At 42.4% G+C, this 18,722-nt stretch overlaps 2 protein-coding genes across 3 annotated transcripts in view; one reads left to right on the top strand and one right to left on the bottom strand.

Moving 5' to 3' along the window:
* LOC108137761 overlaps positions 1 to 18,722 on the top strand; it is an 89,333-nt gene that overhangs the window by 48,619 nt on the left and 21,992 nt on the right. The window contains exons 6-10 of one of the 2 annotated variants that reach the window (XM_041709471.1): positions 11,607 to 11,723; positions 11,777 to 11,827; positions 11,888 to 12,051; positions 12,478 to 12,806; positions 12,865 to 17,715. In XM_041709471.1, coding sequence (XP_041565405.1) covers positions 11,719 to 11,723; positions 11,777 to 11,827; positions 11,888 to 12,051; positions 12,478 to 12,806; positions 12,865 to 17,715 — 5,400 coding nt within the window. In that variant the 5' untranslated portion in view covers positions 11,607 to 11,718. Of the gene's footprint in view, positions 1 to 11,591; positions 11,724 to 11,776; positions 11,828 to 11,887; positions 12,052 to 12,477; positions 12,807 to 12,864; positions 17,966 to 18,722 lie in introns of those variants that run through there. The other variant, XM_041709468.1, reaches the window with a different exon arrangement.
* On the bottom strand, positions 5,799 to 6,985 carry LOC108137574. The gene is made up of 2 exons (XM_017259300.1): positions 6,371 to 6,985; positions 5,799 to 5,909 (listed from the first exon to the last, which is right to left on the bottom strand). Exons 1-2 carry the CDS (start codon positions 6,983 to 6,985, stop codon positions 5,799 to 5,801), a joined length of 726 nt encoding a protein of 241 aa, XP_017114789.1.

The raw sequence follows: 18,722 nt of genomic DNA, 5'->3' as shown, positions 1-18,722 counted from the left end.
AGTTCTCACTGGGCCGACTGGCCGTAAAGTTAATAAAGAGCCCTGGGGGCGATAAACAATTTGCGTTGCGAAAAGTCGAGATATATATATACATATAGTGGTGGTGGAAGATGGCAGTTGGTGGTTGGGTGATTGGGTGGTAAGGGGAAAACACAGAGCGCTTAAGGCGGACCAACGGACTGCGAACTTGAAATTCTAATTGGCATTTTATGCCGGACGAGGGGCCGTGATTGAGGTCCTGTCCGTGTATCCGTGTGTCCGTGTATCCGTGGTCCTCGATCCAGGTCCTCGCTGCCCGTCGAACAGGTGTGAAATCGTTGACGAATTCTCACGAATACGTTTAATCCGCTTTCGGATTTTTGTGCAGTTGGCCAGTGACGGTGGACAGCTCTGTCCGTGCCAAGGATCCGGCTGCATGAATACAGTCCAACTTCCACCGAAAATACTGTTTAAATCAAGCTAAATTTATTCGCAAAATGATAAGTGTACATTAATAAGTTCCCTTTTATATTTTCAATACATTTACAATGTTGAAATGTAGTTAAAAAAGTTTAAGCAGTTAACTACTAATATTTTTAATAAAAAGAAAACACAAAAAGTCTATAGGTAATATAAATATTCTTATTTTAAAGTTTAAGGGTGACTTAAAAACTTAAAAAGATAAGATTGAACTTAGTGCATTACATTTATTTATATTTTAACTGTTTTTGCAAACGTTAAGAGATAGGTAAAGATGTTGTATTGAGACCTATTTATTATTAAAAAGAACTAAATTTTTATAAATTTCGAAGCTTAAGATATGGATTCAAAACTGTAGCCACAAGATTTTTTTCAGATTCCTATAAAGAAATCAAATTAATTGTTTTTTGTATATAATCTATTTTACATCCTTGTAAAAATATTAAAATATAGTTACATATTTTGGACTATTGTTATTGCTATTGTTATTCAGTTTTTTTTTGGTCTGAGTTCGGTTGTAGAGGTTAAACTGTACCGTGAGCGACCTCGGCCGCTTTGCATTTTGTGGGCGATATCATGTTGGATTAAAAAGAGCGCTGCTGCTCCTTTTCTTCGCGTCCTTCATCCGGCTGCCCTGGAAATTAATTTCGTGCACATGTCCTGCAGCCTTTTTGCCGCAACTTTGTTTGGCGCACACACAATGAGCGTGGCGTATATATCATATATATATCGTATATACCGTATATCGGGTCACCCGATGGTTTACCTTCACCTGTCCATCTTCCCATCTTTCCATCTTCCCAATTGCCCAAATGCCCACTTGTCCATCTGTCCATCTGTCCTGTTGTCCAATTGTCCAATTGTCCAGTTGTCCAACTTTCCAATTGTCCACTTTACCCCAGCCTCACGTGCTGACCGCAAATGTTAAAGCGGCGTGACTTTATTCGATTATATACGAGAGGGCCGGAGTTTGTTCGCCGGCGGGGCGGTTACGTAAAAACATTAGAGCCGGATCCGTTTTAGCATAACACCATTGTTGGCCCGAAATGAAATTGAAACCCGCTCCCATTGACCGGGGCAATTGTTTTCCGCTGACCAGGAAGTGCCCGCTGCACTGAGCGAAACAAATTTGGTTACAAAAATATTCAAATTGAATATTTCATAAAACAATGTGTTGACTTGTCTTAAAGATATTGGTTGAATCATTTTAACAGAGCCTTACCGAACAAACAGTTGAAAATATCATTAAATAAATAAAAGATTTATAGGATTGTAGAAAACAATGATTATTCGTTCATTACGATGTCTTTTTCTCTTGATGTTATTATTTCCTTCTTGTTAATGTTGGTATTTTGAATCCCTTTTGGCAGATTTCATTCAAGACTTTATTTGAAATCGATTTATTTCGCAGTGCGTCCTCCCCCCCAATCAAACTCCAATCTGCAATCGCCAACCGTCCGTGGAGTGCTGACAGATATCGAGTTGATGAACAAGTTTGGGACAAGTCCTGCAGATTAATTTACTCTTTAGGCAATCCACTTCGCGCTATCGTCGTTCACTCCCTCAAGGGAAGGGAAGTAACTCCTTTTGGGCTTGTTTGACAACTCGTTTGCCTGCCGTCATACGAACGCATAATCGTAAAAAGTCTGCAAAATGTCCATAAATGCCGATTAAATCTTTATTTTACGCCTTGGCGCACGCAGCAGTCGAGAATAACCCTTGATGAGGGTGCTTGGGTATTTTGGTATTTGGATATTCGGATATTTGGTTACGCGTTTTCGAGCGCCGTCGACAGATGACTGTTGACAGACATGTGACAGGCGCGATCGTGCAACCTGATGATTTAATAACTCGCCCTGCGAACCGGATTAGGAATGCCTCTCGGAGGACAATGACCGGAAGGATATCGCGAACGGCTGCCGGAGGCTAACAGTGCTGGGAAAAGTGCGACTTTTATTTTAGCCAGATGCACGGCACTTCTAGGGAATATTAGATATTCAGAAAACTTTGCAAAAATTCCCTTTATTAAATATAACAATTCCGAGATTTGTGAGCAAATTTATTAATATTAAAAGCATTTCCATTTATGCAGTTCTTTTAATAAACACTTTTCGGTGCTTACCGAATTCTAGAATAGATAATTATATACAATATACAGTACAATAAAAGAAGAGTAAGCACTATGTTCTCTATTCAGACCTAGGGATTCTACAATTTCCTTTGAAATTTTTTTTATATTTTCAAATATTTTGCTAAATGAAAAATTTGTTTTACCTTGAAATAAATTAATGAAAATGTTCGATTGCATATTATAATTGAATGTTAGTATGTATTTAATTTCTGAATTTATATATTATGTTTTATATTTCAAAAAATTTCAGTCCCACCACGAATTAAAAATCCGAGCTCAAGAATAAATACAAATTTTAAATGAATTTGTAGAAGATTCTTTTGTCAACCTTAACTATCACCCTTGACACAACTGATTCTTATGATCCTGGCCGTAGATCCTCGTTAAAAGTGCTAGAAATAAATGACTAGCTATGGGTTGTAAACGCAACTGTCAGGATATAAGCATCACTGGTGGTGTGGGGGTTGCAAATTTGCAGATCCATATGCCTCGGTCTCAAAAACTAACCACCTAGGATAACGGTGTGGGCTATCCTCTTTCAGTTGTTCCTGTTTTTGGTGCTGTTGTTGTTGCCGTTGGTGTCACCGCAGCGTATCCTTCAAGAGTGTGTGTGTGTGCAGCGTGTGTGTGATTGATGACAACTCGAATAAGCGATGATTGATGCTTATTTTACACTTTTCGCTACAACACACGGCGACACATGTTTGTTTGGGTGTTTGGGTGCGGTGAGGTAAAGTGAGCTGGTATGGGTTTCCTTGTCCATGTGCGTTTGCGTTGGTGTGTGTCTATGTGTGTGTGTGTGTGTGTGGTCCTGGGAGTTTGGGTAAACTGCAGCAGTGGGTGGTGCAACAGCAGCGGTCACATTTATAGGAGATCTTAAGTATTTCTTCGTTACTAGTGCACAAAAAAAATCTCAAATCAGATTTTTAATTCAAAGATAATTATTATTATTATTATTATTTACGGTATTCTTTTTAAAACAAATTGCAGATTTCTGCGGTTTCAGTTGTGTTAATTCGATACAAAATGCTTATTAATATGGACAATCATAGGTTTCAATTATTCTTGGAAAACAAATTCCGCCAAGGTTCCAATAATCATAATTCGCCAATGTATTAATTTTATATCGAACAGAACAAATTCCGATGAACAAGTGCTATAGTTTCTGCCGAAGTTGTGCGTCGGGGGATTATTACAAGCACACGTTCCGGCGTCTCCAGACGCCGACGAGCCGCAATCATCAATGTCACCATCTCTCCGCTGCTTTTCCCATCCCACCATGCCACCGTTTCGAGTCCTGAATCCTCAATCCTCAATCCTGAATCCTGCATCCTGCATACCCCTCATCATCCCCTCGCCGGCGACTGGGAATCGATGTCAGTGTATTGGTAATTGTTTGATTTCACCCGCCTCCTCGATACCCAGTGTGTGTGTGTGTGTGTGTGTGTATTCCTCCTTGTGGTTTGCTTATTGGTGTTTGGCAATACATCATCGACTGGCTGACATTCTACCCACCACCCACCACCCACTCCTCATCCTCATCCACAACCACGACCACGTCCATATCCCATCAGGATGTCTGGCCAGAATCTGTTCGAAAACGATGCCTTTTTGCATACTTACTTTGGTACAGCTGCGGTCTAAATAATGGCACATATAATTCGAGAAGATTTACTTTGTGCATTTAAGAGCCTAAATATCTAAGCCCGTTAAACTTTAAATCGGTTATTTACTTCACAAGAATTGCACTCAATAATTTCTTTAAAAAAGCAACAATATTTTGCATAAAAAAATGCAAACAAAAAACCATGGGCTAACAATCAAAAAGAAAATTCCTCGCCATTCTTAGTGATATTTTTATGTAATTAGACAAAGCCTTTAAAAAATGTTAAATTTTAAATCGGTTATTTACTTTAGAAGTATGGCACTCAATAATTGCTTTAAAAAAGCAACAATATATTGCATAAAATAATAACAAAATTACAAAAGTAAATGTCCTAGTCCAAAACATTGCTTTGAAAGCTAAAAACAATGTGCCAATAAGTAAAAAGAAAATTCCTAGGCATTCTTAGTGCTATTATTATGACCATTACTGTAATTAGCCAAGGCCTTGAAGAAATGTAATTTAAAACGCCACACAATGGCAGACTCCTAAGCCAGTCCACTTGGGCCAACTTGTAATTGTTAATTAAAGCTGACAACGGACAGAGCCAGAGGGCTCGTCATAAAATGTGCGAAATGCATAATTCCTCGCTTACCAGGCCAATTGATTAACTTCTGTTCGATGCGAACTGACAGGCAAACAGTGCCTGCAAACAAACACACACACACACACACACTCCAACTCGTGGCATGTGTAGTTATGTTGCATTATTCAATGACAAATGTGCCCAACTCGAATTTGTGGTGCTGGAATTCACAATTATTGCTTATTTCTGTCATTGAAATTGTGAGTTTTGTGTTTCACATGGATGTGTAAATTGCGAACTTCGATACAACTAATTGTTATGGACAGCTTAAAAAAACTATAAAGTTACAACATTAAAGGTCGCTTTTAAGCACTTAAAATTGTTGAACAAACAAATGAGGCTTAAAGTATACCAAAGGAAATCTAAAGAATTTGGACAAAGGTAAAACAAAAAAAAACTCTTTAAAATATCTTTAAATAAATATTTATAAAAGTCCTAGGAAATAATGCTTGAACATTAGGAATACCTTGTTGAACTCGCCATTGAATTTTAAATCTGTTGGCGTTCACTTCTAGAAAAATGTAATTCTAAAATTTTCTCTAAAACAGGATGTACGATAACCTCTTACAAAAAATATGAGAAATTAATGTTTTTAAATCAAATTCGAAATGTCATACCTTGTAAAACTCGCTTAGATGGTAGGAAAAAAATCAGGCATTTTACTGCTAACAAAAAAAATTCACATTTAATTAGACTTAGCTTTGTCACAGTTATTAAACTTGATTAATGGCTTAAAGTCTAAGTATGGCAAAAGTAGCCTCTGGTAAACACTACAATGGTTTTTGGCACTTTAAATGCGCTCTCGATCACTTTTGCTAAACTGTGTGACTTTCCTCCAGTTGCGAATTCACAACAAATATATTCGGCGGAGCTGTTCTGGGACGCATCGTCGTGCCTCCGAATCCTTGTATTGCCGGCATTATCTATATTGAATAAAATATAAGAAATGAATCAGTTTCTCAATTTGCAAGTAGGGAACTCACCTTTCTGACCTGCCGCCGAAAACGCTGTCCATGAACTTGAGCTAATTTACCGCTGGATAAAAGCGATCGCTTTCGACGCTGCCAAACCTATGGATTAACGTATATTAATTAATTAATATTTAGAAAAATTAATGATGCAAAGTTATCTCTAGCATTCTAGTCACAATTTTTACAAGTAATTATACTTTATGTTCCTGTTCAATGAATATTATATTTTAGATTATATAATTTCTGATTGTTTGTCTAAAAATCAATTGAGAAGTTCAATAGGAACCTTATTATAAAAATAAATAGTTACTATAAGCTTAACAAATATACAAAATCGATATATAAGATAAACTCTTAGGTGTTTTAAAACAAGGGAACATTTTAGAGATTTATAGTTAACTAATTTTTGTAAGCAACAATTATTACAAATAGGTAATGCAATGATTATGATCGTATTTAGATGAACCAAAAGTCTGAGATTATTTTTAATTCAGGGTATTTCCTAACGATTTGCGAGTGCTCGGAGTGTGTATCCCATCACTGATGAGTTATGGCCTCACCTGCATATTGACATCGTATCGAATGCGCTGCTCCAGCTGCGATTTCCTGGCCAGCAGCTGATGGACGAGCCATCGCAGTCCCCGCTGCAGATCGTCGGCATCGTCCATGTGACAGATGAGCAGAGGACATCCGCAGGACTGGGCCAGCTCCTCCAGAGCGAAGGCATACTCCACGTCGTACAGCTGGACACCGTCGCGGTGGCGGGAGGCCACCAGGAGCACTGGTTTGCCGGCCAGCTGGGTGCCAAGTAGGCAATCGCTTAGCAACGTAAATGTGGCCTGCAGCTCCACCGGATCCGCACCCAGATCGAAGCAGTATATAAGGGCATGCGAGGTGGCATGGTAGTGCTGCCACAGGCGCTGCATCTCCGCATTGCCACCCACTTCGGTCAGTTGCAGTTCGACCGCATGGTCCGGCAACGAAAGACGATAGCAACGCACTCCATTGGTGGCCTCCTGGTCGTCCGAGGCTCTTGGAGATCTGCTCAGGCGATGGCCCAGCTCCGTTTTGCCACTGGCCGCGGGGCCCAGGATCAGCACCTGGAATTCCTCCATCTCCGCTGGCCAGGATGCTCGCCAACAGCAGCCGCGCAGCTTGGCGCACAGCAAACCCATCTAACACACGGCCATTTCGAGCGGTCTTTGTTTGTCTCGCGAATCTTTTTACAATGTTTTGTGTTTTGTGTTCTGTGTTGTGTGTTCTGTGCTCTGTGTTGTGTGTTGTGTGTGCGCTGCAAGTGTTTTCAGGGCGACAAAAGTTCTTGTTTATTTACCTGCCACCGGCGGACAGCTGACTGCGACAGGTAGTCGTCACGGGCAACGGGGCAGTGAGTTCAATGTTTTGGCCAGAGTTCCCCGAAGAGTTGCCTAGACAACCGATCCGACGAGGGATGGCGACGAGCCACCTCCAGCGAATTCCACGTAAGTGGACGACTGTCCCCACTTTTACAATTTGTTTCGGGGCGGGTATTCAAAGTTTACCCTAAGCTCTGGCCATGCACAATGAATCATTTCTGATCCCACAGAACAATCATGTTGGCTGACACAGTGAAGCCCACCTTTCGTCGACATATTGGGAAGTGAAAAAAATAACTATGAAATACACAAATCAACCTACAGAGCTTTAAAAGCTGCAGTTTTATTTTGAAAGTCACAAAATAATGATTGCTTTTTAAATTTTGTTATTTTTAAGGAATATCATACAAATTTAAAATTTAAAAATCAAGTGGGAAATGCATAGACTGACCGAAGAGGATCAATATGGCGATTTATTTTTTCAATTATGATTTTATAAATAATCTTTATTTGCAGTTCGTGGAAGATTTTCATTTTTAATAAAATAAACACTATTTTTATTGTTTAAATTTATTCTATTTTAAATTTACAAATGTGTTTTAAAAAGCTTATTTACAAAACAAAATGCATACATCTGTTTCTTGTATTTATGTAAACTTTAAAGTTTTTGATTTTTAAACATAAACTAGAAATAAATTAAAATAAAGTCTTTTTTGAAGAAGATACTTTGCTCAAAGTTATGTCAAGACAATAAAAAAAGATAAGCGCAGTTAAAAATTTTTAAATTACCTAAAACACACTGTCATAAAATTCTATTAAAATGTAATATACTAGACAGTTCAAACTACTGGGAATTTACTTACTTTTTTACTTACTTTTACTTACCACATCATATATTTAAAAACCTTAACATATGAAAAAATGAACTGTTGCGAAATTATAAACGAATAATGTTAGTTTTAAAGTTCTCAAAGTTCGAATAAAAAGCTTAAGCGCTGTGTTTCTCCATTTTAGCGCTGCGTGGCGCCACTTGTCCCAATATTAACATAGGGATTTAATTGAATTGTTTTCTATGTTTTTTTCGAGTATATTCCTGGTTCTTTTATATTTCCCACTTTGCTTGAAATACAGGGAATTAATTTTGTCCCCTTGAAAATTACCCACTTGGTACTTCAACCCCTTCCCTTTTCGCTGTCAAAGAGTAATTGTGTGTTTGTTGAATCCCAGACTTGGCAGTTATTGATTCGGTGTTATTTCCTGATTGCCAGCGAGTAGAACAAGTGGCCTTTTGCTTTGATAATGGCTAAATAGCCACTGCCTGCTGTTTGTGCATATATATATGTATATAGTATGCACACATAATGTTGCTTTGATGAAGCTGCGGTGCTTGTGGCTTTGCGGTTTCAATGGGGCCGAACGGAGAAAGAAGAAAGGAGCGAGGAGCAAGGAGAAAGCAGGCAAGGAGCCCTTGATAAACTCGCGCTAATCGCTTCCCATATGACCGCGTGTGTGGCCATTTTCGCCCCACCCAAGTCAGTCCACCCAAGTCCCTAATGTGGGTGCCGTTCCATTGCATTATGATGGGTCCGTGCTCTCAAACCGTTAAGCACATCTGCCAAAGCCCCATCCCCATTCCCATTCCCATCCACATTCCCTACCCTGAATTCTTTCAAACCCCATCCACCGTCTTGGCCAACAAATTGGAAAGTAAGCTAGCTAAACGTTCCCCGAACTTTGGGGGAGAAAAGCCGTCTGTAGCCTTGAGGCAGTCGCCAGCAATCCTTTTGTGCAGCTCCTACTCCTGCTTTTGGTAGTTCAAAACCAAGCTCAGAGAAAATATGGATGGTTCAATGATTTGTTTTTTTTTTATGGAAAGTTGCTATCTACAATATTTTTAGTTATTTGTTATTTCCATACATTATTTTTCACAAATTCAGTAATTAAGAGGAATTCTTATATAACCATAGGCTAATAGCATTTGGTTTTTGATAGTATTTCATTATTATTCCTGATTAGCATTGATTCTTTAATTATTTTGATTTAATTTTTTGATTTCAATATGTTTGTTTATTTTACAAGTGCATTCTATTTGATTATATATTGTATATTCTTGTATTAGCTATATACTTATATATATTTACATATAGTATTTATTCAAGTAAGCTATTATGTTGTTTTTGTTGCTTTAGTTTTGATACTTACATTAATAGAAATCGGTTCATTTGCTACAAAATAATTCTTTTTGGGGTTCATTTATTCGTTTAGTTACCAGATCTACAATCGTAGTTCTAATATTTTTAATTATATTTAGGATAAAATTGGATTACTGAAAGATAACATATGTATAATTAATAATTGCAAGCGAATATTTGTTGTTGTTTAGTTGTAGGTGCATATTTTTTCTTCTGTGCACTCCCACCTCATATGAATATCAAGTTTCTGGGCTTATGGCCGAGCCAGCGACTGGCATTAGTTTTGCATGCCTTCGCCTGCGTCCATTTTAATATGCGCATTAATGCGGGACAAAGCGGTGCGAAAAGTGACAGCACGGTAGCTTCGCCCTGCGTTTTGTCAGTTGAGTGGGACAGGATGGACAAGATGAACAGAAGGGAACAGGAGGGACAGGTGGCAGGACATGGGGCGTATGCAAATACGCGGCTGCTGGAGCGGCAGTTGATTGCTAGCTGCATTCACTGCACCCTCGCAAATTCCACCCGAGTGGCGACATAGAAGATATTCAGTACATAGCTGTTTTAAATCTTTTTTCAGTTCAATTTTCTTCCATTTCTTTCAGGAGAAAAGGGCGGTGAAAGTGAAATATTAAATTGTTTTGCTACTCATTTTAATAAAAATATAATTTTGTTGACACAGTTGACATATGACATATGTCATATGACACCTTACTTGCTCTTTTTTGTTCCTGTTTTGCAAATTATTAAAAAACGGCAAAACAGATTTGTGTTTACCTTTTTACTTTTGGTATATAACAAGTTTTTCTGCATGAATGTTTTCGAAAGTTATTAAGCAACAAAACTGCAGAGCAGTTAACGCCGCCCTGTTATAAAAAATTGGTTTCAACTTAAAGGAGGCAACATGTTCATTAAATATCTATAAAATATTAAATATTTAATTCAAGCAAACTAATATGAAATCAAATTGATGAACTGCCATACATTGTTTAGGTGTTTTGAAAGCTTAAGGATAAATAAACAAATAAAACTTTGGAATTTTCTGAGCCATATTTTCCACTGGTTTTGCAGTCTTAACTAGTGATGAAATAGCCCTCGCATGTTTGGGTTTTTCCGAGCGCAAGTCAAATATTTGGAGGTGGCTGACGCCGCAGGACCTGTTTCAACTCCATGTCTTCAGCTCCGGTTCCATTAAACTTCAACCCCCAGCCAAGTGAAGCGGCTCGGCGTAATCGCTGGCCACAAACCCAAACTCAAACCGAAACCCAAATCCAAACCCAAACGCAAACGCAAACTGAAATGGTAGCGCACCGCAGGACCTGGCTATATTCGATTATTTCAGCGCAGCAGCATCATTCCGTTTGCTTTCCGTTTGGCAAAAGGGTCCTTCATTCTTATCGCAATCCCCTTTGACGATTCGTATGCCACACGGCGACGTCATATTTCCTTGTGCTTGGCGGCGGACGACGAGCAGCGTCCTCTTTATCCGGCGACGGCTTTCCCAGCTTTTTGCCAGGTTTCCCGGCTTTCCCCGGCATTCCCTGCATTCCTGGCCTGCCGCACTTGTCGAGTCGTTCACCGTGTCGAAAGTTTAGCGAGCGGAGCAGTAGCAGTAGTAGTAGCAGCAGCAGAAGCAGCAGCAGCAGCAGCAGAAGCATCACCAGCTTGACTCGGATTTCATTTCCGGCATGTTGCGGTTACGTTAAGTAACGGAGATTGCATCGCTAATGATGCAATTGTGTTTGGCGGAAATGAAAGCGGTTTCGTGTGACGACTTTGCGCGAACACCTTGCGTTCTATCTGCTGTCCTCGATGGATAGCCTCTCCATCCCCATCCCCACTCCCCCTCTATCAAAACTCAATGAAGCCCAAGGAGATCCGGATGAAAAACTATGTGCCCGCTAATTGCATCTGCTTTGCTTTGCCTTATCCAAAAAGAAAAGGAAAGAGCCAACGGAAGTGGTTGTCAAGTCAAGTAAAGGAAAAAAAAAAGAAAAAAAAACAAAAACAAAAAACAAGCCCCTCTCTGCGCTTCTCAAACAACCTGCGTTAATGAGATCTCCATAATTGTTTAATTGGATAAGAAATAGAGTCACGGATGCTTGACACACTTTGCCAGTCTGTCTGGGTGCAAAAAAGTGCGAATGGAAGTGGAAGTGGAAATGGAAATGGAAATGGGATGGCATCGACGAATCGGAGCAGCCACTGACCTACTGGTCTATTGATTTTCCCACAATTTTCTACATTTTCAGACCCAGACGACACATCTCACACACTTTCCCTCCGATTCGGAACTAGATATTCCAAACCAGGCTGAATGCCGAGCCACATTGACTAGCATCGGGTAGCAGAAGTAGCAGAAGGATGAGGTGAGTTGCACTTGTAATTGGCGTGTCTTGTGTTAAATTGTGGATTTTCGTAGCAGCGACAGGAGGCAAATCGGTCCAAATGGGTCTGTGGAGTGCATCAATAGGTGACTGAATCATGTGCCTTTCATTTGATTTGATCTTAAAGGAGTATTTGTTTTTTTAAGAAGTAGCAGGAACATACAGATGGCACGGTGTCCCGATCTGGCTAGCACTCCGGAGCATTTGCGACCGGGATTTCGTGGTCGGACACACCGATACGATCCAAGTGACTTCGGGCTGACGACCAACGAGGAATGGCGCCATCCACGGATGTTCCGCGACATGACCTGTGAGTTTTTGAATTTTAACAACAAATTTATTATGAAACCAAAATAGTCGACAAAATTCAATTGTCATTTGGTAAAGTAAAGAAATAATGAGAATAATTGCAGTTTGAAATACTTTTTTTATATTTATTTTCTAAAACTTATTAATTTAATGATATTTTATTGTGTGATATATAGGTATAGTATATATTTCATAAATTTAATTGAATGGCATTCCAATCGAATGGCATTCACAGTTAAAATTTTTTAGATTTTCAAATTTCTGTAAAAAATGATGATGTACCCCCTTATCAAAAATCCAAAAATTGGGCATAAAATATATTTTTTAGGGTCGGAGATATCTCCTTCTCCTAGATGTTTACTTAATCTTTTAAACTTGTTTTCGGTGCTTTTGCAATGTTTGCCAAGTGAAATCATTCTAATCACAGATGAAACGGATGCGGCAGCCATGGAAACCTTTCGCCAGGCTCAGCCACGTCGTCAGCCGTATGACACGAGAATCAACCTGAGCAATTTGCCGGATGAGTGCCTGGCGGACATGTCCGCACCGGGATTCGATCTAAGCATGCCGTCACAGATGTCCGATTTACGGGGAGAGTTTCTGGCCGATGTCTCCGCTCCGAGTATGTGCGATGATTCCAAGACCATGCCCACCAATGGGACACTGAGCCACGCGGACGATGTGTATGGTGAGATTCTGGATCGCTTTAGGAGTATTAGAGAGCAAATAAATCGGCCGAATCAACTCCGCCAACAGGTAATTTAAGTTAAATGTTTTTTTAGGTTTTTATTTTAATGATAGACTTATCACACAGACAACGCGACGCAGGACATACACCCATCGCGATCCAAGTGGCCACATCACCAGCCACATTGACGAGACGACTGTTTCGAATACCTCATCGCTGGATTGCACCCCCAATGGTTTAGGCGCAGAACCGGGACGTCGTCTCAACTTCTCGTTGGCCAACCGATCTGAGAACCTGATGGATGAGTCAATGCCCTCCTATCACGAGGCATCGCTGCCAAATGAATGCCTGGACATTTTGGATAACGAGACAATGCCCGCTTTTGAAACACTCGGTACGAATTCGTATCGTTCATGTTTGGAGAACGAGACCATGCCGTATATGTCGTATATCTCGGAGGGATCACGAAGACAGCAGACGATGCCAAGCGAATGCCTTGAGGATGTGAGCCAGCCTTCATTCGAACGGAGTAGATCTCGAAGACTTAGTCCCAGAAGGCAGCGTCTGGTATCGATGCCCTCACAGAATCTGTGCGACATATCGGCGCCCTCGTTTGCCAACTCGACCAAGGTTCGAACCACCAATGAATGCCTGGAGGACATATCAATGCCGTCATTTCAGGGGGTCTCGCAAGTTTCCAGGAGCCGAAGTCGCAGTCGAAGTCGAAGTCCCAGGCAAACGCAGAGATCCAGGCACACGCGAAACATAAGCGATATCTCGGCTCCAACATTCGCTAGTTCGCGACGAGGTCAAACCACTACCAATGAATGCTTGGATGACATGACCATGCCATCGCTAGGAAGAATATCACGCCTGTCATCACACACAAGTCACCGCCAACCGAGAAGATCGATGTCAATGCAAAACATTAACGACATCTCTGAACCCATATATGTTAGCTTCAAAAGAGATCCCATGACCAATGAATGTCTGGAGGAAATTGTCATGCCACCGCAGGCTTACAGTGAAAGGACATCGAGAAGACAACGTAACAGCGAGTGTCTGGATGACATGACCATGCCTTCCTTTGGTGGAGTCTCCAGTGCCACCAGAAGGCAAATGTCGCTGCCCAGTGAGTGCCTTAATGACGTCAGTGAACCCTCCTTTGGCAGAAGAAGTGGTTCTCGAGGATCAAGTCGACAGCAGAATATTTGCGACACATCAGCCCCTTCGTTTCTGAGCTCCACCAAATATGGAGGTACAAGTGAGTGCTTGGAGGACATATCGATGCCATCGTTCGCAGGAACACCGGGAGCATCGAGGAGAAAGAGTGCCAGGCGAAGGCAGATGACAATGCCTTCTCAAAATATTGGCGACATATCGGCACCGTCATTTGCAAGTTCGGGACGAGGCAATACGACCAACGAATGCTTGGAGGACATATCGATGCCCTCGTTTGGCGGAGTGTCGTCTGCTTCCAGAGGCAGAAGTCCAAAGCGCCAACAGAGATCACTGTGTGATCCAAGTTCAAGAGGTCGTTTGATGACCAACGAGTGTTTAGACGACATGACCATGCCCTCCCTTTGTGGAACATCTTCTTCATCACGAAGGCGTATGGACCTGCCGAGCGAGTGTCTGAACGATGTAAGTGCTCCGCCGTCTTTTGGAAGGAGCATTTCGCGGGCATCCAGTAGAAGACAAAGAACGTTGCCATCCCAGAACCCATGTGCCAGCTCTACCAGATGTCCGCAGACGAACGAGTGCTTGGAGGACATTTCGATGCCATCATTCGGTGGTGTTTCGGTGACCTCCACACGCCGACAGTTGACCATGCCCAGCGAGTGTTTGGAGGACATGACTGCACCGTCCTTTGGAGTTAATTCTGATGCATCCAGGAGACAAATCACTGGTTTGCCCAACGAGTGCCTGGACAACGTAAGCATGCCCACCTTTGGCGACATTTCGGCAGTTTCCCGGAGAGGTGAGTGCTTGGAAGACGTGAGTAGACCTGCCCAGGGAAGAAGTAAATCGGTTGGACGGAGTCCCCGAAATAGGAAGAACCTAAGCAAAAGTCAAGTCTCCAATAAATGTCTAGAGGATGTGACAATGCCTTCGTTTGGTGGAATATCAGGTTCTTCGCGGAGGAAAAGTACCTCACGACGTCAAAAAGCATCCGTGCCATCCGTCATGAGGACTAATGAATGCCTAGAGGATGTATCTATGCCCTCGTATGGAGGAGTATCTGGCGTATCCAGATCGAAGAGTGCACGACAAAGAACGATGCCGTCCAGACATATTCAAGACATTTCCGCACCCACATTTGCCAGCTCTGGCCGAGGATACACTACAAACGAATGCTTGGATGATCAGACAATGCCATCGTTTGGAGTTGTCTCGCAATCTCCGAGTGGAAGGTCTTCCCGCAGAAAGGCTCAAAGTATCAGATCTGGTCGTGGATTTGATACCAATGAATGCATTGAGGACATTTCGATGCCTTCGTGTGCGGAAAATACGCAGAGCTTTAGGGCAAAAAGCTCGACGTCAGTGCAAAGGTCAAGACATGGAGCGATGACCAATGAATGTCTGGCGGACGTGACAATGCCCTCGTTCGGCACTTCAAGTCGTAGTCCAGCTACAAATGAGTGTCTTGAGGACATCTCCATGCCTCAATACGACGAACATACAGGATCGTCCAGAGGAAGGTGTCCCACACCCATGCAAAGCTCAAGACGAATAGTGCTGAGCAACGAGTGCTTAGATGACATGACCATGCCATCGTTTGGCAGTTCTAGACGTGGACTTGTAACTAATGAATGTCTTGAGGACATTTCAATGCCTTCCTATGTTGGAAATTCAAGACTGTCCAGAGTTAAGAGTCTTACGCCATTGCAAAGATCCCAACAGATGAGCGCGGAATGCTTGGATGATGTGACAATGCCCTCGTTTGGCACTTCAAGTCGTAGTCCAGCTACAAATGAGTGTCTTGAGGACATTTCAATGCCTTCTTTTGGCGAAAGCAGAGGATCGTCCAGAAGAAGATGCCCCACACCCAAGCAAATGTCTAGGCAACACATGATGACCAATGAATGCTTGGATGACATGACCATGCCTTCGTTTGGTACTTCTGTTGCCGAAAATACAGGATCGTCCAGAAGAAGATGCCCCACACCTATGCAATTGTCTAGGCAAGGATTGATGACCAATGAATGTTTGGATGACATGACCATGCCATCGTTTGGTGCTTCTGTTGGCGAAAATACAGGATCTTCCCGAAGAAGATGTCCCACACCTACGCATGTATCTAGGCAAGGAATGATGACCAATGAATGTTTGGATGACATGACCATGCCATCGTTTGGTACTTCTGTTGCCGAAAATACAGGATCGTCCAGAAGAAGATGCCCCACACCAATGATGACCAATGAATGTTTGGATGACATGACCATGCCATCGTTTGGTGCTTCTGTTGGCGAAAATACAGGATCGTCCCGAAGAAGATGCCCCACACCCATGCAAGGCATGATGACCAATGAATGCTTGGATGACATGACCATGCCATCTTTTGGAACTGCTCCTGATGAATGTCTTGGGGACATTTCAATGCCTTCGTTTAGGAGAAATACCGAAAGAAGCCTCACACCCAGACAAAGACCCAAACAGGAAATGATGACCGATGAATGCTTGAATGATATGACCATGCCATCATATGGGGAGGTATTTGCTTCACCCAGAAGGCAAATTGTGATGCCAAGTGAGTGCCTGAACGACGTGAGTGCACCGTCCTTCGTAAGCGGCACATCCGAGGGAACGAGTCGAAGACAAAGGATCTTGATGTCTCAAAATAATACTGACTGCGTTGGCTGGCCAGCGTCACGGGGTAGAAGTCCCAGGCTGGCGCAAATGTCGATGACGAATGAGTGCCTGGAGGACATGACAATGCCCACGTTGGGCGGCGTCTCTGGGTCATCACGACGCGGCCAAAGTGCCATGGACAGCGTTCGCCTGGAGGACATAAGCATGCCCTCGGGCCTATCGCATCGAAGTCAGTACGGCGAGTGTGTGGAGGATAATGGGAGTGGAGTTGGTGGTCGTAGCCACCGACTCTTGACGCCTCTGACCACCAACGAATGCCTCGAGGATGTGAGTGCGCCTAGTTTTGCTGCGAGCAGTCGAACGGCCAGTAGACACTTGCCTCAGTTTACAAACGAGTGCTTGGAGGATGTTTCCATGCCGCTCAATGATTCATTATCGCGAAACGTTTCTAAATCAATAGCTCGACGTCCGCCGGACATTTCCTATCCGTCCGAGATGTTGGCCAACGAAAGTGCTCCCGCCTATCAGTCGACCAACTGTTCGTGCTCATCTCCATCGCCATTGCAGCAACAGCAGCAGAGCTCCAGAAGTGCACCCTGGGAGAAGGGCAATGCCAGTTGTCTGGAGGATGAAACAATGCCCACCTTTGAGGACGTTTCGTATCAACCGCGTCGCCATCAGCTGACCATGCCCAGCGAGAACCTGGCGGACATCACAGAGCCCTCCTTCTCCAGATCTCGTTCCAAAGTGGGGGACACTAGTCAGCCGGGCCTCTTTCACTCCACCGGATTGCCGAGTTCTACGCGAACGGAAAGCCATAAGGGCAAGTCGAAGCGACAGGAGCACAAACGAGATGCGGGCAAACAACTGGCCGACGAGAGTGCTCCGTCCATACTGAAAGACACTGCCAAGGGACCTTCGGAAGTGGTCAAGGAGGTGACGGTTCAGAGCTCCACAACTTCGGTGACGCGTGTGTTTAACAAGCCACCCGATGGTGGCAATAACTCTGGCCAGCCCATGATCGAGGACCTTTCGATGCCGCCATTCGAGACCATCACGGACCCCAGTGCCCATGAATCCCGCCATCAGGATACCTCCCTGCACGGCTTTAGGTCCATGGACAACTATAGGCCATTCGATGAACTCATATTTAGCCAGGATTCGGTAGGTAATCAAACCCAGACTCAGAACCAGTCCCAACCCCAAACTCCGCAACCGGTGAGGAGTGCAAGCCGCGGTCGCAGTGTGCGAAGGCCACCGAGCACTCCGAAAACTCCGAGCAATCTTGGCGGGAACGTTGGTGGGGCCACCCGGACTCCTGGACAGCCGTGCGATATGGTTGGCACTAGTTACCCCCATGGAAAACCCCATTGCTATACCCGCAAACCCTGCTAAACAGTCAGTCGGCCTGGTGGTATATTTTATACATTTTTTTATAGTGCGAAAAAAAAAAAACATTAAACAAATGTCAGTAGCTTTAAATGGTTTTTTTTTATAATAGTTATTTTAATATTGTTTATATTAATGCTTTACCCGGCCAAGTGCTATATTTTATATATTTTTTTATAGTGGGAAAAAAACATTAAGCAACTATCAGTAGCTTTAAATTGTTTTATAAATATTCCCTAATTTAATTTTTAGGAATGCCGACAATTGATTTGCTATTTAAATGCTGTTTAATAGGCACGCATTTTTGATTTGGTAAAATTGTAAATTGTATTCCAATTTCCTTTCGTTTGTAAAAAAAACAAAATAGCAAGGAGCAGCAAACAAATGTGAGTTATGCGTGCGTATTTCCAAAATCGTGTTCAATAATTCAACACCATATTGAGACAATTTCCGCGACAAAAACAATGTAGGGTTCATTGTAGCAGATAGAAAACTGGTACGTACTATCTGTAGATATATATGTATATATCTGTATATATCTGCAAAATTGGTAACAAATAGGTTCAGGAATCGGGGAGGAAGCTTCCAGCGGAAGCGCGTTCATTGCTGGCTTTTGTCAGCCGTTGGCCTTCTGTTGTTTCTCCCCATGCTCATTTCCTTTGTTGCTTTTGCATTTGCTTTGGCTTTGGCTTTGGCTTTGGAATACGAGTGGTACGCAGGTCATAGGGTAAATAAGGGGTATCTCAATCCGTAGCAGACACCCGACGGGCGTGCCGAGCGAT

Source organism: Drosophila elegans, unplaced genomic scaffold (genome assembly GCF_018152505.1).
Source record: "Drosophila elegans isolate 14027-0461.03 unplaced genomic scaffold, ASM1815250v1 contig_149, whole genome shotgun sequence".
Taxonomy (NCBI): Eukaryota; Metazoa; Arthropoda; class Insecta; order Diptera; family Drosophilidae; genus Drosophila; species Drosophila elegans.
Note: the sequence above shows the minus strand (reverse complement) of the source record. Positions and strands in the feature narration are given on the sequence as shown.

Bases quoted from the DNA above. Each gene is read 5' to 3' on its own strand.
- LOC108137574 (XM_017259300.1), bottom strand. From the start codon at position 6,985: ATGGGTTTGCTGTGCGCCAAGCTGCGCGGCTGCTGTTGGCGAGCATCC. The intron at 5,910-6,370 runs GTGAGGCCATAA...GTTAATCCATAG, and splicing joins GATACGATGTCAATATGCAG to GTTTGGCAGCGTCGAAAGCG.